Genomic DNA, 25,080 nt, shown 5'->3' with positions numbered 1-25,080 from the left:
TTACACAACCTTAAATGTTCTAAAGATATGCTGGTCTGTTTCCCTGTCTGTGAAACAAGGATAATAATACTGATAGGATGGGTTGCAATGAGAAGAAAATGAAATAATACATGTGAACATTTCGTAAACGGCAAGGTATCCGCGGCAGACGTGGCTGGCTGTCCACCCCAGATTCATGCTCCTTTTCTACAGAGGAGAGCTGTTACTGGGAGGAAGCTGCCAGACCAGGAACTGCGTTTTCCAGGCCCCCTTTCATCTTGGTGGGGCCGCGTGACTGAGTTCTGGCCAGTGGAGTGTGAGTGGATACTGACACGCCCATAAAAATCTCCAGTGGGACTCTCCATACTGTCTGTTTTCCCTGTCTGCTTTCTGGAATGTTGCCAACTAGAACAACACTGGAAGGCACCTTTTTAAAGATGGCAATGCCTCCATCAGCATGAATGACTGTGGAGCAGAGCACCCCACTCACTCACCCTCTCAGACTTTATATGAATAAGAAAGAACCTTGTATTATGTTAAGTCTCTGACATTTCAGCATTTATCTGCTGTTACTGGAGTTAACATTACTTTAACACAGTACTTTGTAAATGTGGTAGGCAGCTTCTAAAACGGCTCTTAAATGACTGTTCCCCACCTCCTGGTGTTCACGTCATTGTATAATCCTCTCCCCTTGAGTGTGGGATGGATCCACCAACTTGCTTCTAATGAATAAGATATAGCAAAAGTGATGAGATGTCATTTCTGAGACTAGGTTACAAAAGCCCGTGACTTCTGTCTGGCTCCCTCTGACTGTCCGTTTGTTCTCTCTGATGAAGCAACCCACCATGCTGTGGGCTGTCCTACGGAGAGGCTCACGAGGCAAGGAACTCAAGGCAGCCTCCAGCCAAAGGTCAATGAGGACTCAGGTCTTTGGTCCAACAACCACCTGAGTGTGCCTGGGAGTGACTCCTTGGTCGAGCCAGGACTTGACAGGAGCCCTGGCCCACCCCTTGACTGCAGCCTTGGTAAGAGACTGAGCCAGAGGACTCAGCAAAGCCACACCCAGATTCCTCATCACAGAAACTGTGAGATAATCAATGTTCCTTGTGTTAAGCTGCTAAATTTCAGAGCAATTTGTTACACATTGCTACTTAACTAACACAGATACAAAGATTCATTATTCCATTAACATAACCTCAGTGTGCATTTTGATTCATTCGGTAAAGTTTCAGCCAAGCTCCCAGAGGCTGAAAAGTAGGACAGAGGGTAGGGGTGCGTCAGGTGTTGGACACCAGGCTAAGGAATTCAGACATTAATCTGAAGGCAGGCCTTTCCTGTTGTAACGACATAGTATGGAGCAAAGCCCTGACTGACACAGAAGTGAATTGGTCTTTGGACCAGAAGGTGAATGGAAGTTAAAGTAAATTTCTCTCTCCGTCACCAGAGACACAGACTAGAATTCCCTCCCCAACTGTCCTCTAATCTGCCAGGGAAGAAATCTAAGTTAGGGTACAAAAGGCTCCTCTCCATCTTCCTTTCTCTTCAGAGTGCCCTCCAATCTCACACACAGCTCCCAAGACCCCCAGGCATCACCCCAAGAGGCAGACTCATGGGCCTGAACATTCCTCATCTTCTGACTCTATCCGTGCTCAGTGCGTGTCCTCCTGTGGGCACAGATCTTACTCAGCCCTGTCAAGCTCTCTGTAACTGGAGTGATAAAGGCATTAGTAGTGCTAGTAGCAGTAACAGCAGCTATCACTTAGCATGTGTCACACATTAATGTGGGGTCCTAGGTGCATTAGCTCATTTCTTCCCCAATCACAACCCCAAGATAGCTACTATTACTATATTCCCTCTACAGATGAGAAGACTGAGGCACCAACTAGTTAAAGGCTAAAGTCTAGCTAGTATGGCTAGTAATGGCTAGGACTTAGTGGAATGATCATTCAAGGTGATCTCTCACTGGTTTGAATAATTTCTGGAACTAATGCTTGAAACATTCTTTCTGAACCTTGAATAACTCCTTCTCATGATTTTGTAAATATAGGTCATGATAATAATGTTGACAATAATACAAAATCTCTACATTTTTGCGGTTTATGAAGTCCACTGACATTACTTGATTTGACCTGTACAATGACCTTGTGAGTTGGCTGTTTATAAATCAGCTCTTTTTTTTTTAGCTGAGAGCACTGAGGTTTAGTGACTGACAGGATTCAGTCTCAAAATCCTTTGCTTTTCCCACACTATTTTGATTTTCTGGAGATTCTTGTTTGGCATTTAAAATCTATAGCACTTTCCCATGCATGAGATCATCTGAATCTCAAGGATGCTATAAATTATTTAAGAGCAAGGATCACGTACAACTAGGGTGTCTGCTCTTTCCAATTTCCCCTTCTAATTAAACCTACCCTACCCACTGTCTCTTGCTCCAGGAGGCACCAGAGAGTGCTCTCTGAAGACATCCATTGTGGCCAAGACATCGACTGCTCCTGATCTGAGGGTGGTCCAAATACAGACGTTGGTCATTAGCTTGTCCGGTTAGCTTCACTCTCCTGAGAACCTGACGGGGTAGGTACACCTGAAACAGAAAGCAGGAGCAGGAAAAGGGCTTACCAGCCACATATAAGCAGGCAAGAGAAAGGCAGCCCAAATGTGCTGAGAGCAGTGGAGTGAAGGGAACAAGAGCCAGAGGGCTGCTCCTGAGGTCAGCCTCCGACTCACATCCTGCTCCTTCACTGTGGATCCTGCCCACTCTGAGAACTGTCTGTCTAGTTTTGCCTGAGTTCCCTTCCATGTGTATGGATGAAATAAGCTTTTGACCATTTAATTTTTTTGAGACAACTTAAATGCAACTCTTCCTTGCAACCAAGTAGCCTACTACATCAGTTCCTTAATTAACACCCTCTTCAGCACCCAACTAAGCACCAAATATTCCCAAGGGGAAAAAAGGACTGATTTAGAAATCCATGAACCTCCAGACATGCTGGGCCTTTGGCCTTGCGGTACCCTCCACTGGGAGCTCTGCTGTCCTCTCCGCTTGGCTGATATGCATACCTTCAGGAGCTATCTCTTTAAATGGCATTTCTTTCAGGATGCCCTCCTGTCACCACCTCCCAACCGCCAAACTAGAGCAGGGGCTTGTAAAATGAGCTTCCAGAGTACCTTGGACTTCTAGAATCATAGCACTATTGGGATTGCTTACTGACGTTTCTCTCGTCCCCCCTAAACATAAGCTTCCTGAGGGCTGACTTCTGTCAGGATTGCTGACCAGGAGATCTCGGGGCTTGGCACAGTATCCGTCTGTCACATCAAATGTACTTGTTGATGGACTGAATAACCGTGGATGGACTCATACATACAAAGTGTGCCTGAGGAGGTGAAGTGGGGGGTGGGTACTTTTCTGGTCACCTAGCTGGCCCAACACCCCCAAATAACCTTTTATAGGGTTGAAACAGAAACCCCAACTGGCCTGAGGGAAAATAAGGAGGGACCATCCCTGAGCTTTCTCAGGGTTCTCCAGGGGCTTTAGCGATGACTTCTTTCTCTAAAAGGGGCCACGTGGCAGCTGGCTGTGTTCAGTGCCCTTGAGTGAGGGCTTGAAGCTGCTGCCATGTCTCTCCGCCCAGCAGCTCCACGTGCCCCAGACAAGTGAGGCCTTGCTCACAGTTAACAACCAGCAGGCAGGGCCAGGATAAGAGAGGACAGGGAGCAGCTCTCCAGAAAAACATAGCCCTTCTCTCCTTCCAGCTGCTCCTGTAGGGCCATATCAAAACGCCTAATTGCTTCATAATTCTAGGATCCACTAAAGAGAATTTTAATTATACTTGCAGTTACACTTTAATTACAGCCTTAATTATTAAGCATATAGTAGGCATGCTCAGAACCAAGCAGTTTTGGAAGGGGTCCTCACATTGAAATAGGAAGCTCAGGCATAGGGCTATGAGGAGAAATGGAGCACAGACAGAGGGACTGTGGCCAGATGAAAGTCTGTCAAACAAGGAGGGCGGGGGTGAGAAACAGAGGCAAGGAAGAGACAGAGAGAGAGACATACACACATGCACAGAATGAGACGAGACAGAGGCAGCAGAGTCAAAAAGAAAGAGACAGAAAGAGAGCCAGGAGAGAGACACAGAGAAAGAGCGACAAGAGATACACAGAAGGAGAAGGGGAAAGAGAAAGGATGAGAGAGGGACACGAGATTCAAACAGACAAGAGATGGGGAGCGGGAGGCAGAGTGAGGGGTAGAAGAAGAAAAGGAAGAGGAGAGAGAGAGCAGAGACACAAGAAAAGAGAGAGAGAGCCATGAGGAAAACCCAGAGAGGGACAGATGCATGAAAAGAAAGAGACAGGAATTGACAAAGAGTTAAACAGCGAGAGTGAGGAAAAAAAATGAGCTTGCCAAGTCCCTTCACACCAGCCCCTACCCTGACCCTGCCAGCATCTCCCTCCCTGCACCCCAGCTGGCTCCTCCCAGGATGGCAGGGCTGTGGACAGGTCGGGGAGAAGCAAAGCCAGGGCCAGCCCTGCTGCCCACGGACCCTGCTAGGTTAGAAACTATGACTTGCTTCCAGGTTCCTGTTGAGAGAGCAGCTGGAAGGGGAAGTGGGAACTCACAGAGAAGAGGGTTAAAACAGAAAACAGCAGCCACGGAAACGAGATCACCGGAAAAGAGAAGGAGAACAGAGGAAGCCCTGGGCAAACGCTTGCTAGTTTGTGGATTCCTTTTGTTAACAATATTAGGTGAGTAATTAGGTGAGTATTTGAGGTTAGTTTCTTCTTGATTCACCAAGTGGCTGACATCGACTCCCTATCCCCTTCCCCGACTTCATTTCTAAATAGAAACCATCATAGGTACTTTAAACTCCGACATGGAATTAAGAGTTCCAAAGAGAGTGTTTACGCCTATGTACCCAATTACAAAGGAAATTGATCTCTTCCCCACATTTAAATAGCACTGCTGACATGCTCTAATATTTATTAACTGCTGCATCGCTTTTTAATGAGGCTGCAGGACAACACTTTTAATAACCACCTGTACAGATAACTGATCAACTCACGCTGGGCGAACTTCAGGCACTTCTGAATATCTGCCTCTTGACAGCCACTCAGCTAAATGCTTATCTACCACGGCAGGCCTTCAAAATGGCAACGCACAGAGAATCAAAGGCAAGCAATTTTAAAATGAAATTTGCTCTGCTGGTAGAGAATATTATTAAAAATACAATAATTATTATTAAAATCTCAAAAATTCATCACCTCTTCCGTATGTTTTACCACTGACTTCCTGCCACTGGGTGGAGTGAGAGAGCTGTAAACAGAGATGCAAGGGTAATTTATCAACATTTGTTCTTTGCTTTCATTACCTGTGAGAGTAGATAATGGTAGTGGACGCAAATTACAGGGTTTTGTTCAAAAGGTACAGCCCCTCCCCGCCCCCTAGGCCAGCCTTTTAGCTCAGGGCTGTCAAGAAAACCACTCTCTATTCTGGAAGTGTATAGAAGCTGTCTTTTTTTTTTTTTTTTTTTTAAGATTTTATTTTTTTCCTTTTTCTCCCCAAAGCCCCCCGGTACATAGTTGTGTATTCTTCGTTGTGGGTTCTTCTAGTTGTGGCATGTGGGACGCTGCCTCAGCGTGGTCTGATGAGCAGTGCCATGTCCACGCCCAGGATTCGAACCAACGAAACACTGGGCCGCCTGCAGCGGAGCGCGCGAACTTAACCACTCGGCCACGGGGCCAGCCCCTAGAAGCTGTCTTTTTAAAGTTGTTATTTTAATATGAATTCAAGTTGTTTTTTAAAGAACACAACAGTTAGGACTTAGTATATACTAGGTACAATAAATGTTTGCTGGATATATGAGTTAAGGGGTTCTCAAACATCATATCACCTTCATCTTCAGAGCAACCCAAAAGTCGACATCATTTTTATCCTCATTTTACAGATGACACAACTGAGGCACTGAGAAAGCTGAGGAACCTGCCCAACATCCCCCAACAAGTCAAAGGGTGAGCCACGCCTAGAGCCCAGAACATAACACCATGCAGCCTGGCCTCTTAGTGCTAGAAGGAATCCTGGGGATCCTTTAGAATAAGTCTCTTGTTTCCACTAGAGGAAACTGAGGCCCAGGGATGTTTGATGATTTGCTCAGGTCAAACAACCAGTTAAGCAGGACAGGTCTGACCTGGTCTGGTGTTCTGAATCCAGCCCACTGCCTCTTTTGGTACCACCTGTGAGCTAAGAATAGATTTTACATTTTTTAAATAGTTGGGAAAAAAAAAATCAGAAGAATAATATTTTGTGATACATGAAAATTACATGAAATTCAAATTTCAGTGTCCATAAATAAAGTTTTGGTGGAACACAGCCAAAGTGACTCATTTGCAGATTGTCGATGGCTGCTTCTGAGCTACAAAGGCAGAGCTGAGTAGCTGTGACAGAGACAGTACGGCCCATAGATCCTAAAACATTTTGACCCCTGCTCTAAGTAATTGTATCTTTTTTTTTCCCTCAAGAGAGGGGAGGTCAACGGAAACAAAACAAATTCTATAAAGTAGCAGATTCCTCCTAAAATGTTCACTGCCTTTGTGTCCTTGCTCCTCCTTTGTTATTCTCTTGTCAAGTGACAATCAAATGAAGGAGGTCCATTTTCTTGGTGACATGTAAATTTAGATAACTTATCACATTTCTTTTGTCTTATTTTCGCACCGCTAGAAATGGAATAATTCATCGAGGATCAGAGGTCAAACTCCTGCTGATTCAGCAACCCTCACTTGTTTAAGATGACGGGCATCCAATGTGTACCACCTGGCTTTGCAAACTGGAGCAGCCAACGGAGTCCTCCTATGTGGTCGCAGTTGAGTTATGGACAAGAGCTTAGATAATATTCATAGCTAACATTTATTGAGTGGAGGACCATTCTGGGTTATTTTAAAACTCATCTGCACCTTACAACAACCCTCTATAGCTTCCATATTTTTATCTCATTTCCCAGATGAGGGAGCTGAGGTTTTAAACCTGGTTCTGTTACCGACTGGCTGAGTGACCTGGGAAAGCTACCACAGTTGGATAAGTATCTAGTGAAATGCTGGCATCCCTCACATTACATAAAAATTAAAGATGATATAAGATGTCCTGGGGCTGTATCCTGTGCACACTTATTTTCCTCAATGATTTCTTCTCCCAGGGAAAGAAGAAACTGATGACCAGGCTGTAAGCCTGACAGTTATTCCTATGAGGACAGCAGGAGTCACCAACGCCAGTGGTAGGCAGTCGATGGCTGGTTCTTCTCTACAATGTTTCAAAGAATGTTGTGTATGTGCTTACGATTGAGGAAACAAGGTTTAGGACCAAGTCTAACGTATATTCATTGAGGGCTCATGCTAGGTGCTCATGCTTTTGCTTTCAACTATGTTAAGCCTCAAAAAAGCAACATATATATTAAGGTAAACCAAAGCAACAGGAGGCTTAATATTAAACTAGAATGGAATGAGCCCTCTGGCAGGCAAGAACACTCTACATTGCTGTACCTGCTAGGGATAGAACAATTCTTTTAAAGAAAGAACATTCTGTATGCCTAAATATCTGTGTGGACTTTCCTTTCATATCTTCCTTGAGTCTACCCTATGGCTTTCAACCCAAGTATATTCTAATTTATGGGTGATTCCAGGAATTTTACAAAGGTAATTTTGGCAGTGAGACTTTTGTCTGAAATGCTGACTTTGGAACCCTACTGTTGTCTAAGAAGTGACATCCCTGCATCACTGTGCATGATTCTGTATTTATGTGGGGGAAATGACCTCATTGCTAATGTTTTCCTTGAGAAGAAGTTCGATTCCTAATATTCTTAATATTGACTGTCAAATTCTTCTTGACTTTTACAAAACCTTTAAGAGCTGAGAATGGAGAGATATTTAGACACAAACACCATGGGAGTTCCCAGAATTCTAGGTCTTACTTACTGCTGGCTTCTTCTCTACACCAGGTTGTAAACCATGTCCCACTGTCTGTCTTTGGAAAAAAGATTTATTGTGGCACAGCCACATCCATTCCTTTCTATCTTGTCTACACTGTTTCTGCACTACAAGGGCAGTTGACTTACTGTGACAGGGAAAACATGGTTTGCAAAACCTAAAATCTGACCCTTTACAGAAAAAGTCTGCAGACCTTTGCTCTACACAATCCAAATTTTTGGCCCTGTCGCTGTGGACAATAAGAACCCAGCCTCATTTGGTGCTTTCCCAGCTTGCAGCCCCCACTTCCTACTTCTGACAGAATGGGAAGCTATATTTCTCAGGAAGAAAATTCTACTTATTTCTGCTTTATTTGAATCAACAATGGCAAATACTTGGCTCAAGTGCCCCCACTCTCCTTTCTCATATCTGCGGTAGACAATAATGATCATCAAACTCTTTTCCACTGAGCTAGGAGACGGCCTCAGCATCTTTCTTGGCACAACAGTGCAGGCACCCACTGCCAATAAATAGAAGGTGGCACAAGATGAAAGCTATTTGTCCTCCCTCTACTAAAACATTCTCAGGGAGTCTTTCCACCTAGGTAGCTCTGACTTGGACAGCCTCAAGGTGGCGCTCTCTGGGAGAGTCTTAATAACAGGACACACTTGTTACCTGTAAAACAGCACAGACCAAATCGACTCTCCCCTAATAGCAATGTGCTCTCTCTCTCTCTGATGGCAGATCAAATATGATTTCAAGTGTTACATAAGCAAACTGAGGCATGAAAAATGAACTGACTGGTCATTCAGAAAATATCGAGGGAGCAGACGACAGTGCTGTGATGTTCCAAGCAGGACTCAGAATATGCCAGTGCCCGGACAGGCCGGGCTCTAAGACCTCTCCTTATTAAAGTGCCCCTCCCCCAGACTCTGCTCAGGAAACAACTTCAGGCTCTTGCCTTTGAAGGGAGGACCACTGCCTAGACAGGGGTGGGCACATGACCAAAAGGCAGGCCATTCCCAGGGCCAACTAATGGCCTGCGATGTGCATTAGAGGGGCATTTCCTTCCACACAGAGGGGCAGTCATTAGCATGACGCTCTTGGTCTCTTCTCTGATTATCAGTGGCTCTGGGGTGTCTGTGGAGAGACTTATCTGATTGGAACGTTTGAAGGGAGACAGTTGGCGTATGTAGCCCAGCCCCCTTCCTCTGCCTCTCCTTTTCAGTATGCTGCTCACAGTGAGCCCAGGTCATCCTCTGCCTCTCAGGGTCCTGCCCTGGGGGTGGGAGGCCTGCCCAGGTCCAATAGTGCCCGGACTGAGTGTGTAAGGCTGCCTAATTCTGGGGTTTGGAGAAAGGAAGCTCAGTGTTGGCACACCATAAGGTGCCTCCTTCACTTTCTTCTTTATCAGTGATGAAGGTGATATTTTGGTCTCCTTAGTCCTTTATCTTATCTCTTACCAGGATCAGAACCTAGATGGAGAAGAATCTGTTGGGTCCCCTCAAAGACCCCAACAACATGGCCTGGTCGGATGGGCTGTGGACAACAGGAGTGACAGCTATTAGGTAAGCTTAATAGCTTGACGATCTGTGAGATCTGGACTTCTAGGGAACACAGCGGGACCAGGCTGGCCTTAGCGAGAGGTCGAGCAGGAAGAGGCACAAAGAAAGAATGAGAGGGAGTGAGTGAGTCAGAGTAGCGGGCTTTCCAGGTACAATTCCATTAAAGCCTTACAGTAAACCTCCTTTTTCTTTTTTTGAGGAAGATTAGCCCTGAGCTAACATCTACTGCCAATCCTCCTCTTTTTGCTGAGGAAGACTGGCCTTGAGCTAACATCCGTGCCCATCTTCCTCTGCTTTATATGTGGGATGCCTACCACAACATGGCTTGCCAAGCAGTACCATGTCCGCACCCGGGATCTGAACCAGTGAATCCCCGGGCTGCCAAAGCGGAATGTGCATACTTAATCGCCACGCCACTGGGCTGGCCCAAACCTCCTTTTTATTAAGGTGGTCAGAGAGTCTCAAGTCATCACATCCAAAAAAAAACCCAAAACCAAAAAAACGCTGCATAATGCAGAGGCCATCTTCCTTAAAGACGCCCTTGTCCTGTAACTACAATGATTACTTTCTTAAAGTGCATTAGAAGGCAATCTCTTATGTGAGGCGGCAGATGTCCAACACAGCATGAATTCCAGTTACTCACAGGAACTATTAGGGGCAAAATGAAAACCCAGAGTGTCAAATATAGTACATTATTTGTCTTGAACCTTAAATTTTAGATCTAAAAAAGCTTTAACTAGACTAATACTTTAGGTTAGGTCCTGTGAGGCTTGGTCTAACGTTTAAGGGCAGCAAAGTTTAAGCATTCAGAAGTGTTTATTGATTTAGACAATGAGAGGATTTAAGGCTTTATGACAGAACAGGAATGTCTCCAATTTCTCATTTGGTTTAACCTGATGACGATGAATTAAACACTAGGGAGGAACAACAGGGAGAAGATGCTGGTGATGAAAGGGAGGAAGGCCTCAGATGTCAACGTGAAGTGAAACGGGTCCCAGAAAGCATACAGCCACAGGGACAGTGATGGAATGAGGAGGTGAAGAGAGGCAAATGGGCACTAGTGAGGCAGAAAGTAAGGTGAGGAATGGGATGTGCAGAATACGGGGAGCAGAAGAATGGGAACAGAGGGAAGAATGAGAATCAAACACAAAGAGGAAAAGAGACGGTCTTTGACAGAACATCTGATCCCTCTTCCAGGAACCACATTCCCAGTGACAGCAACAACAGAACTGAAAGTGGAGAGAAGGGAAACATGTGCTCAGAGAGGCAGGGGGTGGAGGTGGGTCCATCTCACCTTGCAAGGGAGCAGGGATTGAGAAAGGGAGAGAAGGTGAAAACTCAGTACAGAGCACAAGTTGGGGAATGTGCAAAGAGGCCAGGGGCTGTTAACAGACACAGAGCCAGACCCCTGGTCCTGCTGGGCGTCTGCATTCGCTCCGCCCAGGATCATTCCACCACTCAGCTGGGAGTCCCTTATGCTCTGTTGACTCTGGGTGTACGCAGCCAACATAGGGTTCAAACATGCTGAATGAAAACTTTCCCAAGCTACTCAGCCACAGTCAATCTGCCAAGGCTGCCTCTTTGATGGGAGTCAAAGGAGTAATTACTGCTCTCCTCTCTTGGTCTCAGACCCCGGCATAACTGAAGACCTGCAGAATGGACAGCTGCCAAGTATATGGACGCAGCTGAGAGCTCTGTGGCGGTCTTTTAACTTTAATACTTGGACATTTCTTTTCCACTGTAGCAGACCAAAGCATCATGTTCGCAATTTTACTGTGTCCATGCTAAGAAGGCCATTTGATTTGCACTCCTCTGGTTGTGGCTCTAATTTGTCAGTATTTCAGAGAGCAAGGATACGGAAGTGTTCACACAGAAGGGGTGCTGGTGCCTTGGTCAACAAAATAAAAGAATCAGAATACAAAGTTTTGGACTTGGAGACGCTTACGTTCTCAACAACTTTAGAGAGAGTTTATGGAATGTTAGAGAGACTGGTAAGGATAAAGAGGGGGACCAGAGGGGACCCTTGTTTCTAAAGATATTTGACAAAAAGAGAAGCAAAATATGTATGTTGCTGAAACAAACCGTTTCCTATTAGATGGAAAAATCAAAATGAGAAGATCTGGCTAAGAGAAACAGGATCCAATCTAAAAACTATCTAGGCTCATTATTATTTTTTTTATGAATTTATCATGGAATCACAATGAGCACCTGAGAGAAAATCAAATTCCTCTTCGGGCACATTTGAGGCATAGAAATTCGGAGCATATTTGCCGCAAATTTAAGTAGGAGAATAACAAAGAAAGAGGAATTCTAAAAAAGAAGTTCCATGAAGACGTTGGCAGATTCTGATCTAGAACTGTAAAACCACTCATACAAAATCCAAAGCTTGGGCTAAAACCCATTTGCACACTGAATGCACTAAGCTGTCAATAAATGTCTGTACACTTCTCAACAGTACTATGAGTTGGGCTGAATTAAACACCTAGGTCATTTTTGTGTCAAGTATGTATACATTTCAGAAAGGAAAAAAATAAAGCTCATTTCAGATGATTTGTTCTTTATTCATGCCAGAAATAACTGCTTACAAAGGCTAAACTCCCTCCCAAAATGCGGTTGTTCAATTTACCCAGGAATCTTTTAAATAAAAATAATCCTGTGTCTCAGCTGGTAGGTTCTATTCTGATAAGGCAAGTAAATACATGTAATTATAAAGTTACCATTTTCAAAGAGGAGAGTAATCCTTTCCTTATCCACTGGTAAAACAGCTTGTAATTATTATACAGCTGAGAACAAAGATTTGTCCACAAAATCCCACTAAATCAAGTCTGATTTGATTGATTAAAACTTTTCTCATCAGGACATTTCTAATACACTGTGTGTGGCAACAGAGTCTTTAAAATGTGGGCCACAAATTGTTGAAAGTTATGGCATGGATCCTGGATCTTCCAAATGGTCACATAACAACCAAGAGGGACCACCTTCTTTATTTATAGGAAAGAGAAATTACTAACAAAACATATTGTTGGGCTTTTGAAATGTCTGTTATCTCGGCCATTAAAAATCTCACATTTGTTCAGACTGTATAGCCATGCGTCAAAGTGCTTGAATCTTAGAAAGCATTCAATAAATGTTAGAAATAATAATTATTTATTATTGTAATTGAAACTCTGGTAAAATTTTTCTACCACACTCAGTTTTTATGTGTCACTCGGCTTTATCATAGATGCTGGGATAAGGGACACCTCTTTCTCATCTCATTTTCATTAGATAAACCATGGTGTATGTTCTGGAATGTGAACCAATTTTAATATGAATATGAGTAAAGATAATTGAGAAGCTCATCAGCTAAAAAATAAAGTATGGTGTTATGTCAAGTCAAATAGAAACTACCACCAGAATTGTCCAAAATGTTCCTGCCTCTTTGTACCGCTTTGTCTTTCTTTGTCACCAAAGACAATGAAGAGTTACTCTGTTTAGAAGAACAGAAGAAACCAAATCATACTCTAAGGCTGGGTAAAATATAACTGAATGTGGAGAGATCCGTAGGAAGAGCAGAATTTATGTTCCAACCCAGAGGAAAGCAAACGAAAAATTCAGATTGAGTATAAGAGAAATTCCTCAAAGGGCCCTGTAGTTAGCAACTTTTTCCCCACTGGAAGCACCGAGAACCAGACTTTCTGTGACGAGAGATTTTTATTTTGAGTCAGTTTCTCATTTTAACTGAGCTACTGCAGGGGAACAATTTCCAGAGCAGCAAGCCCTGAGTGTGGCTTACTGGGGGCCTTCGGAGTGGGGGTGACATCATTTGTCTCTCACACCTCTCCTTGGCTGTCCCCTGTATTCCCACTTCCTACCTCCACAAACATTGTGTCTGATATTACAGATTCATCTCAAACTAAGGATGACTACGCCCTAATGTAATACTCTCCCACGCTGGGGAGTGCCCACTTCTGACTCTCCCAAGTCCACTAACTATGCCATCGTTCTCCTGGTCGTTAGATTTAAAATTCTAGGTCCCCCTTTTTCTCTCATCTCTTTTTCTATCTCTGCTCTTGTCTCTAACGCCACTGTTACTTCTATATGGCAATCCTGCTTGGGTTTTAGATTCTATCCAATGTCACAGACTCGGGCTGCTAGCTTGATTTTCCCACTGTGTTCTTTTAGCCATAACATGTTGCTGGGAAGCCATTACCCATGCGAGAACAGCCTTCTGATCTAATCTGTTCCTGCATTTCAGTCTTTACCACTGTCATGATCCCACTACCAACTCTCAAATATGAAACAGATCTGATGACTTGCTTTTGATCCTCTACCAAATTTCCTCCTCCTTTTCAATGAATCAAATCTTACTTATTTCCATGCTCAACTTGGAAATTCTCCTTTTATAATATTTCTTTGCTAACTCACATCTCCAAATGTACTATAATTATAGTAGTCAATAATGAGTAAGCTTTAAAAGGGGGGTATGCCAATGAAAGAGGGCTGAGCTACAAAAGGCACTCAGCTTAAGGGACACGTACATTTCCTAGTGTAAAGAACACTGGCTTGGTTTGTGTTAGTTCCCTTCCATAGGGTCTTTAAGGATAATGTCTCCAAATTTCTGCATTTTGTCACCTATGATCAGCGCCAAAAGTAGAGTTGGAGCAGAATACTTCATCTTTCCCTGGTTTATTATGCAAGACCAATACAATTTTGGGGAGGGCTGTTGGTTTCCCAGAAATTACGCATATAGATATTAATGAGTGTTCTTGATACCACCACATTGAGTGTGAGAACCTGTATCTCTCTAAGGACATTTATCACACAAGATGCCAATTCCCACAAGAGGAAGAAAAAAACATCAGCTAAGACTCCAGAAATGCCAAAAGCCCTCCTGCTTTTTCTCTCTTGATAAAGGTCCTAGGTGCTTATTATACGATAGGGGCTATGATGGTGAAAGGAGGGTAGTGGCAAAGAAGGTCACCCTGGGTATTTTTAACCTACATAAATTTGGGGACAGTATCCTCTCTGAGCTCGTCTTGAGTTGTCACATTCAATTCTCCACAATATAGTGGATACTGCAAAGATTAACATTTCTGAAGATTCCATAAGCCATGCTGGTGACTGTGTGGGACGCCCCAGTGGCTATTGCTACTAAGAGAGAAGTAGATCCTATTAGGGCAAACACTGGTTAACACTTTATATATATTATCTTGTATTGTTAAATGTTTCTATTTTTCTTTTTTGCCCTGGTTATCTAGTAACTGCGATCATTTCTTATATTTCTATACATCTTCCTTAATGTCTAAAGCTCAGTGACTTGCACATAGTATTTATTATATTAATTAACTAATTAAAAAGCCACAGGCATACACTTTGGAAGTGCATTAACTTAAAAGATGCAAATCTGATTATCTAATAAAGTTACATTCAAAGCTTCTTCCTGATAGCTCAGACCTCTGATACAGCCATCAGAGATTATAAAGGAGATTATCTTGCACATGGTATTTTGCATATTTCAGCAAGTGTATCATCCAGATACACATGATAGGGATATGTTACATGAGAGGGATCATTTAATGCTTCTGGAATACTAAGTGTGAAAACAAGAGAAGTGTTGCTTTTAATCTTTTGGGAAAAATTAAAAGGGTAACCTTCGTTTCTAGGAATGTACCAATAACTAATAATTATGGACCTCTGCTGATGACACAGACACAGGAAGGATCACTAGACAGAATCAGTCCACCATAGCATGCACTCATTTCTAGTCATTTCCAAGTGACAGACAGACTAGTATGATTTGCTTATAGAGCCCTGCTCTCCTCTAAGAACACAAGAAGAAGAGCTGACTTTTAGAATCTGAGGGTCACTGGTCACTTTGACGCTGAAAACATCTAACATCAACATTTTCATCAAAATTTTATACCCACACTGATGAACCCATTAACTCCTTGATCAATTTTCTTTTCATTACAGCTTTGCAAATCATTTTCCTTTTATAGAAATTGTTTTTATTGGGATCAATTATGGTGCATTTACATTTTTAAGAAGATTTAATTCATTCAGATGTTTTAATATCCATCTTAAACCTTGCCAAATGGGGATTCTGCTATTTCCATTTTTCTTTTGCGATTATTATTTCTATCAAGTCCATATGGCGCCGATCTAAGTTTGTGAGGCAGTGAGTCTCAGGGAGAAAGAAAGGAGAGAGGCAGAGAGTGAGAGAAGAAAGAAGCAGAGAAAAACAGGCTGCAGCTCATTCAGAGGCTTGACTTCAAAGGATGGGGATATAGAGCAGGGTGGAAATATCCCTGGGCTTCATCTTGAGAAGAAGGTCTCTAAGGAATTACGGCACCAACGTAGAACTTGGGGAAACTGAGCTGTCACAAGAACAATGCTGTCGAAACCCACTCAAGGGCATTGCTTGCTCCCTGTAATCTGAATTTGCTGACGATGTGAACGGGACTTTTGCATAGTTCTCACATTAGAGTGTCTGTTTTTGCTTCTCTCCTACAGTGGTTCTCAAAGTGTGGTCTACAGAACCCTGGGGGACGTCCCTGACATAAAAACTACTTTTACAATAATATTAAAATAATAATAATTTAAGAAATAATAATACTCTGTTGGCATTTGCGCTGATGAAGGAAAGGTAATGGCACGCTACCCCGGAATCCAAGCAGCGGCACCAAACTGTACAAGTAGCCAGTGTTTTTCACCACCACACATTCACAGTAAAAAGTTGCCACTTGCAAGTAAGAATGTCCTTAATGAAGAGTGAAAAACATTAATTTTATTAAATTTCAACCCTTGAGGACCCGTCTTCCTAATACTCTGTGAGACCAAGCACTCCGCTGCACACTGAATGACAACTGCTGTTCTGACGAAAAGCAATTGTGCAAGTGTTTGAGCAGCAGGCTAAACAGCTCACTTTTCCACGGAACGCTATTTTTTCTGGAAAGAATGAAGGCCACACTATGGTTATTCAGACTTAGTTATCTGGCAGACATTTTCTTGAAAATGAGTGAAGTGAGTTTGTTACTTCAAGGAAAACAAGTGAATGTTTTGTGGCTGCTGACTTTCTAGTGAAAATTAGAATTATGGAAAACTTGCTTCTACCACCTTGACAGCTTCCCAATATTCAGAAACCGCTCTGATGAGAATGATATCATATTAACAAATGTGAAATTTTTGATATGTATGTTGGAAGATCTGCATAATCCAAAATTTTCCATATGATCAATGTATGATATTACAAATCAGGCATGCGTAAAATTCATTTAATGTGAAAGACAGATCAACGAATTTTAATATAACAGAGTAGAAAAAGTTCATTGAAATAGTTTCAGATTCCTCATTAAAACTAATCAAATCTTTAATGAGGAAACTATTACTTGCAGACTTTAGTAGAGTACCAAAGAAAATATTCAAAATTATACGAAATGATTATTAAAAACTCCTGCCTTTACCAAATACATAGCTCTATGAGGCCAGACTTTCTTCACATACTTCAACTAAAGCAACATATAGCAACAGATCTAATGCAGAAGCAAATATTAAGCTAGATATTAAAGGGATTTGCAAAAATGTAAAACAGTGCTGCTATTTTAATTAACATTTTTAAAAGATAGTTATTTTTCATAAAGTAGATAGTACATATATTTATATATAAAATATATAATATAAAAAACTAAAATTTTATTATTTAAAAAGATGGCTATCTAAAAAGTTCCAAGTAGTTATTCCTATTACCAAATTAATCAATTAAGTTAATTAATAAATACCAACAGATATAACCCAGAATAAACAAGAAGTCTTTGGGGTTCTCAATTTTAACAAGTAAAGAAGTCTTGAGACCAAGATTGAGAGCCATTGCTCTCCCATGACGAATAATTCTTGGAGCAGCATTTCTCAGAGTGTTTTTCCCAGAACATAATCTCATGAAATGATTCAGAATGAAAGGGCTCTACTCTGGAATAAGTTTGGAAAATTTGGAGAATCATAACATATGCCATTCTTGGAGAGCTGCGAACTGTATTAGTCTGTGAGGAGCTCAGAGAAGTGCTGCTGTACCACACTTATTTCATCTCATTTAATCCAGTGCTTCCTTATGTTGTCTCAGGAAGTTTCTGAGTGCAGACCACGCTGGTCACCTGGTCTTGAGGAAAGAGCGCTGGCGCTGTGGAAATCTACCATAACTTACCTTCAAGCCGGACCACCAGGGGCACCTTGAGCTCCAGCTCCCGGCAGGCTTTGGTAATCCCATTGGCAATGATGGCACAATTGACGATTCCACCAAAAATATTGACGAGGATGGCTTCAACCTGAAGTCGAAAATAGGAAGGTACTCATCAAAATGTTGACAGCTAACATTCTCAAAAATAATTGGCTAAACAAAAGAGCCAATTAAGATAAGACTCCATTCTTCTTTAACACAGAGCATAAAATATAAAAGTCCCAGAAAATGTTAGGGAAGTTAAAATTTAGTACTGAGTTAATAAATATCAATATATTACATTACCATGTTACCCATATTATCCCATCAATCACTTCTCTAAACTCAAAATGAATTCAATACCCACTCATTTATTATATGCTGTCTTCTGCTTTTTCTTCTATTGTTGTCTGGAACTGTTCTTTTATGAGTAGTCTCACTTAAAATTTCATGCACTTATGTCTTTTCTCCCCACGGTTTATACTTAAATTTTTATCTGTCATGGTGCCTCATGGAATATTTCAAAACTAGGAACTTACTAATTATTTGTTGTTTTGTATTAGTAGGTAGTTTCAAAATTTTCCATGCTTCCTTAATACCTCTTTGATATACTAGATGTATATACTCAAAAGTCAGAGATAGTTTAATTATCTTAGATAACAACATTTTTGATTAAAAAACAAGACACCCCCAAAGAAAGAGACACAAGCTCATATCACAAACAAGGACGTAAGAAAAGTCAAGCCAGTGATGGGAATTTTTCAGAAATGTAAATTTAAAACCCTCATGTTAACCTGCTTATACATATTCTATATTCAAAGGCATGTGGGCCCCCCAAAATTGCACTTGTCCTGACTTGATAAATAGGCATAAGAAAATCCTGTGTAATTAACATGAAGAACGAGATAATGAAGAGAATTCATTACCTAGATTAATTGATAAGACCCACAGAAAATGGCTATTCATCAAGCTGGAGGCATCAAAATTCCAACAATGGAGTCACAATTAAATTATGCTACACTAATTGCAAAGCATATACATGTGTTGCTTCATGCCAGTTTTAAAGCCCGTTATTTCAATAGGCTAAACTAACTACACAAAACATATGAGAACAGAATACCTTGCGTTTGTTCAGCACTTAACTGTTTTAGAAAATGCCTTCACGTGACCTTCATTTTTCATTTTGACCCTGCCAGAAGACTGTGCAGTAAAGCCATTCAGAGATTTCACATGACGTGTCCCAAGGTTACACAGCTACCATGTAGCAGTGGTGAGGCTCAAAGTCAGCTCTCTAGATTGCCTATTCATTCTCCATTCACGCCAGCTGCTAGAGCCGGGACCTTGGGCAAGGTAGATACTCATCTTGAACATGATTTCCTCATCTATAAAATGGGAATAATAGTACCAGGTCCATAAGATTGTTGAAAGGCCTAATTGAGATAATACATATGAAATGCTTGGAACATGTGTGTAAAGTACTTAATAGATATTTACACATACATTTATTTCAATAAGCAATTATGAAAGTGGGCAGGTTACATAGCAAGTAAGAAATAAGGAAATCTCTTTCAGTAGTCTGCAGTTATGTTGAATTAGAATTTAATAGAAATACAAACTTATTAAAGTTCAATACAAAGGTAATATCTTAAGAATAAAATAAATGAGCAATATTTTCAAACGAATGAGAGATTGGGGCTACTCCCAAAAAAGAAGTCTGTCATTACCATTCACAGCAGGCCAACTGGTAAGCAGAAGCTTGCTTTCTAATGACAGATATTAAACGCTGTTAGCATTGAGACGTGGTACAGCAGTAGTTTCCAAATAACTGTGGGATGGAGAGGAACTTGCCAGAACAATGGAAGAAAAAAACACTTAAGAGCAATAATGGCTCCATGGGGTCCAAGAGACAAACTCAGGAACTGCGAGCCTCCCTCAGCTTTGTGTGGAAGAACCAGGCTTTCTTGTGAAGTACACAGGCAGGCACCTGTACGCCTCTGCCACGTTCCAACCTGCGCATTCTTTAAGGGTGAGTTCAGATGTCAACAACTTCTCAGTGAAGCTTTCTTATTGCATTAAATTAGAGTGAATTATTCTGTTTATCCATCTAAAACAGTATGATCATTCTATAGAGTAGCCATATCATACACAACAAATTCATGTGAATTCATCTACATAGGCAGGAGTGGGGGCAAGAAGCAGGGAAGATGACCACGACCCTGGCTACTCAGTGAGTGTTGCCCTGGAGTGAGCTATGGATCTGGTGTGACCTCAGTTGGTATCAGTTCTCATCAGTCTCTCCTACGTCAGTATCTCATTGGGTTTAATGAGCATCTGACATTAAAAATAGATACTCTTCAGAAAACAATTTGTACCTAAATGGAAGCCAACCACTTCAATTGGCAGAGAATCCAAGGAAAAGCCCTCTTTTCCAACAGTGGGTGAATAATTGGCTTTGTTAGACTTACTGAGAAATAGACAGTTTTTCTCCAATGTAGTTTATTAGCCTTTCACCTTGCATCCCCATCCCCAAGAGGCAACTCCCTTGTGTGGATCACCTTTGTGCTCCTCTGCAACAGAACTATGTATTGTTTCCATCAGCAGCTAGCGTAATCCATGACATGGTGTAATCATCTAATAAATAATGGTTTCAAGAGTAAATGAATTAAATTAATTTCAACAGACACTTAGTGATCATCTCCCTTGTACAGGCACAGAGTTAAGTGCCTGGGATACGGAGATGAATAAGATATCATCACTGTCCTCAAGGAATTCAAAGACTAGTTTGCGATCCAGACCAGTAAACTGACAATTACAATCCTGGGTCTACGAATGTCTCACAGAGCTAAGGCCAGGGCAGGACCCATGATGCAGACTGCTGTGATGAGAGAGGCTTTTTGGAAGAGGTGATGTTCCAACTGAAAAAGAGAAGGAAAGAGCAGGAACTCAGGTGGAAGGGAGCAGTCAGGATAAAGGCAGAGCTGTCACCAACTTGGCTGATTCAGGATCTACGTGTTGAACAGGGAAGTAATGTGAGATGATACAGGGGAGGCAGAGAGTGGCAGGCGCCAGAGGCCAGGGATGGGAACTTGGTTCTTTCGGCTTATTTCTTCCTTTTCCAGAGCTGGGGAAAGGTAACTCTTAAGAAAGTCGCCTCCCTCGGGGGGTAGATGGGAAGTGACGGGAGAGGGAGAGAGAAACAGAGAGGTGTGAGTACATGAGTGAACATCAGATGAGAACTATAGACAACCAAGAGGGAGAGTGAGAGAAGACACGAAGTGAGAAAGGGAGAAAGAGATGTTGACCAACATTAACAAAGCAGTTAGCATTTTCACAAGAATAGCAATAAGGCAGAGGTACAGGCTGCTTAGCTCAGGGAAAGGGCTTGTTCAGGGTACCACAGAGCACGAAGAGGAAAATGACCACCAGGGGTGGTGGGAAAACCCCACGCCACCAGAGATGATGCCATTCTCTCTCACCATAAAGTAATTTGCTGCAGTCACGCACTTTAATGGAAATCTGATTTAAGGTTTCACTCTGGGCCAATTTCTATAATTAACTACCTTAATCTGCAATCTCAAACTGAGAATGAAATTAAGACAGTTTGCAAATGAAAGCCTTGTGACATCATTATTATTATTTAGCATTTATAAAGCATGTCAAATTTTCAATGTGTGCCTTATGTGTTCATTCATGATTACAACCACTAATTGCTGTTCCATGACAATACCAATAGCAACTTTTAGTAGTCTTTTTTTCTTTTTTTTCCCCTGGCAAAGAGAATGTTAAAAAAAAAAAAAAAAGTCCGTGCTTGCTCTATTTAAGTACCCAGAGACTTTCCCAGAAGTTTCCTAAGTGCTTTCACAAACTGAAAAATTTTTCCAAATTCTTGGGTGAGAATTATGAGGGTTGCTATTTACTGTGTCATAAAAGTAAAGATCATCTAGTGAGGCGGTTATGGTGCCAGATACACTATACAGGTCCCCAGACCTGAAACAGCTAATCCCAAGGTAAGGTCTGTGGCAGCTGTTGGCAGCTGTGCAGGTGGTCAGCAGTCCAAATGCAGGTTTTCCAAATGTCTGTATTTGGCTTTGCAAAATACATTCCGGCTGCAGATGTTAGTCCACAATTAAAAGTAAAGAATGAACTTTGAAACAAGAAAAGCTACAGCCTTTGGCATTTATCAAGTTCCTCTCAATCCCACTTAAACAAACCAACAAAACTCACTACTAAAACCATTTTTTAGGAACATAATCCTTTCGAGTATCTGATAAATATTAAGGAACCCCAGTCAGATAAATCCACACACACAATTTTTTTGGATAATTTTAGATAAGTCCTATCACTAAAGTGCTCCCATAGGATTTGGCCTTAAAGGCAGATAATGGCAAAGGGTAACATACAGCATATGCATATTGGACAGGGTATGAGTTTGAGCGGAATTGTGAATTCTTTGCAACTATTTGCAAAATTTTGTTTAAATGCGTACTTTTCTAGGAAAAGAGTCTATAATCTTTAAGAATCAAGATATTAATAATCATCACAAATACGACACTAGCTAACGTTTACTAGGCATTTAGCAGGTGGGAGGCAGTAGTCTAACTATTTTATGTGTATTAACATGTTTAACCCATGAGTAGCACATGAGGTGGGTGTAATTATTATCCTCATTTTACAGACAACAAAACTGAGGGTACCGAAGATCTGGAGAATCACCGGGCTACAGCTTTATCTACTGTCAGATGGCTTTCACAACCAGCAAACCTACTGAAGATCTACAATGTGTACTGTGCTTAGTATTTTCTCATTCATTACCACAGGAGATTCTGCCACAAACATGTGAGGTAGATATTATTGATACCATATTACGCATGAGAAAATCGAGGCTCAGAGAGGTTAAAAAAAACTTGCACGAAATCATACAGCCAGGATATTGTCAGGATCCAAAGTTCAGCTCTTTATCTTCTTCAACACTATCCTGACTCTTTTTAATGAAATACAAATATTACCAGATTGCTCAATGAAACGTAAATCACTTATTCCAATATATTCGTGAGGCCTATTCTGTGCTAGGCACACTTTTGCCCATTGAGTGTGGTCAGTAGTTAAGCTGGCAAGAAAGATTTTTTAAAAATAGAAAAAAATGTTCTGTATTGAAAATTGCAAACCGTGATAATGGTTATGAAGGGGAGGGGAAAACTGGGTACTCATAGTCAGGTCTCATGTTACCCTGGGTGGTCAGGGAGGCCTCTTGTGGGCAGTGACATTGAACCCACAATCTGAAGGAGAGTCAGGAAGAGGCTGGGTAGATTAAGAGAACAGAAAGTAAATACCTCACTACAAGAGAACAGAATGGGCAAAGGCTGAGGGCAGAAGAGAACTTGGCGGGTTTGAGAAACTGAATAGAACCTGGAGTTCAGGTAACTGGGGCTTGGGAAGTGGGGTGGTGGGAAGTGACATGGCTCACCCTGGCAGGGACCAAATCACGCAGAGTCTTACAGCACAAATGTCATGAGAAGGAGTTTGAGAAGCCTTTGGTTTCAAGATACCTACACAGACTTCAGGGAGGACAGGAAGAGAACTATCATTTATTCAGCATCCACAATGTATTTACATTAGGTTTGTAAGATAGGTTTTATGACCTCTATTTTATGGATAGACTGAGGCTCAGAGAGTGTAGGGTCTCATAGCTATTAAGTAGATACAGTTCAAACCAGGTCTGTTTCACCATACAACACACAGGGCCGTCTGGAACAGCTGGGCAATCTTAGGGGTGCCACTGACATACACCAGGGGCTGGCAAACTTTTTCTGTTGAGGCCTGATCAGTAAATAGTTTAGGCTTTGTGGGCCAGTCTGTTCCCCAACTATTATAATATGTAAATGAATAGGCATAGTTGTGTTCCAATAAAACTTTATTTACAAACACAAGTGGTGGACCAGATTTGGCCCAAAGGTCAACTCCTGACACACACATGATTTGGTTCACGGTCACCCTCAAATTCACTGCAACCACCACTCCTCCTTCTTTGCATCATTTGATATTACTTTGAGAGCACTTTTCAGATTTTAAGCTTTCTTCCTGTGTTGCACCATTTTCTTGCCATTACTGACAACATTAAGCCACTCAGGCTGTAGTGGTGGCCGATTAAACAAATGTGTCCAGGTCAATTTTAATATCATTCCTTTGCAACAAAACCTGTACCTTTAATAAGTTCAAAACATGACTTGAATGCCATCGCTTTATTCTCTTTCTCTCCCTGACATTGGCTGGAAGGGAACAAAGAACGACTTCAGCAATTAGTCAGCCATTTTGCAACAGTTACTGCAAATGGTTAAGTACTGTACTATTTAAAACATACTGAAGCATATACATTAAGCACAGTAAGCGCAACTACTGGGTTTTGTCACTGTTTATTCCAATTCAGCCTGCTAATTTAGTCCCATTGCTGTGGGCAGTGCAGATAAAAATCAAGCAAGCATGTTTATATAAGGCAAGATAAGGACTTTTAATCACAAGTTATTTTAATTCTTGTTTAAGTATCTGTTTTTGTGGAAGTGTTTTTCTTTTTTCTTATTGTTTTTATTTTCCTGCTGAATTCTAATCATGTCTTCTAATCCACTGGCAGCCAATGAAGGAAAATAAATGGTGAAGGAAATTAGATGCAGCTTGGATAATTGATGTTTGCATGTCTGGCTTTAATAAAAATACTCTACTAAATTAGAGGGGAGTCTAAATGGATTCAGTCAATAAGGAAGTGATTCAGGTGAGGAATTCAATCTTGGGCTTGGTTATAATCTTACAAACAAGCTGACTGATCAGTTCAATTGGGACCAGACTTGCCTTCTGCCAAACTCAGGGTGAGCTGCTCTGGCTTGCTTTTCCACCTTTGGTTTGTTCTTCAAGTTTGAAATTATTTTCTTTCATATGAATTCAAGCACTAGGATCCTTGGGTTAAAGCAAATGATGTACCCCCAATATGGCTACAAATGACATGAGAACAACTGTACTTCTTAAAAACACTCTCTTACTCTGCCCTTTTAATTTCTTCCAAGGAAAAAACACTTTTAGTGAGTTCACAATCTGACCTGAAAATCTTAGAATCAAAAGGAAATATCTTAAACATCGTCCTCAATACCAAACCACATTCTAGCAATTTTAATTACTCAGTCAAGACAAACCCATTTATTTCAACTTTGGAATCAGTTATTCCAAAACTGATAACATAGAATAACATCTGGTGGATGAACAATATTTGGATAGAGAGCCAAGTTTCCATTAAGCTTGATCTCTGAGAATAGCCAGGGGGAACCGAGGGAAATGTGTCTAATTTGTCTTTGATTTATCTATTCTCTTCTTCCTGAATTCTTCACCCTACTTATATCCTGCAATCTTCTC

At 41.5% G+C, this 25,080-nt stretch overlaps 1 protein-coding gene across 1 annotated transcript in view; it reads right to left on the bottom strand.

The window, feature by feature from the left end:
* SUCLG2 (succinate-CoA ligase GDP-forming subunit beta) overlaps positions 1-25,080 on the bottom strand; it is a 258,302-nt gene that overhangs the window by 2,877 nt on the left and 230,345 nt on the right. Inside the window, exon 10 of the mRNA XM_044754403.2 lies at positions 17,674-17,794. Within this exon, the coding sequence (XP_044610338.1) occupies positions 17,674-17,794 (121 nt within the window). The remainder of the gene's footprint in view (positions 1-17,673; positions 17,795-25,080) is intronic.

The sequence above is a fragment of the Equus asinus genome, chromosome 21, assembly GCF_041296235.1.
Source record: "Equus asinus isolate D_3611 breed Donkey chromosome 21, EquAss-T2T_v2, whole genome shotgun sequence".
In the NCBI taxonomy this organism is placed as follows: domain Eukaryota; kingdom Metazoa; phylum Chordata; class Mammalia; order Perissodactyla; family Equidae; genus Equus; species Equus asinus.
This window is presented reverse-complemented; position numbering and strand designations above follow the sequence as displayed.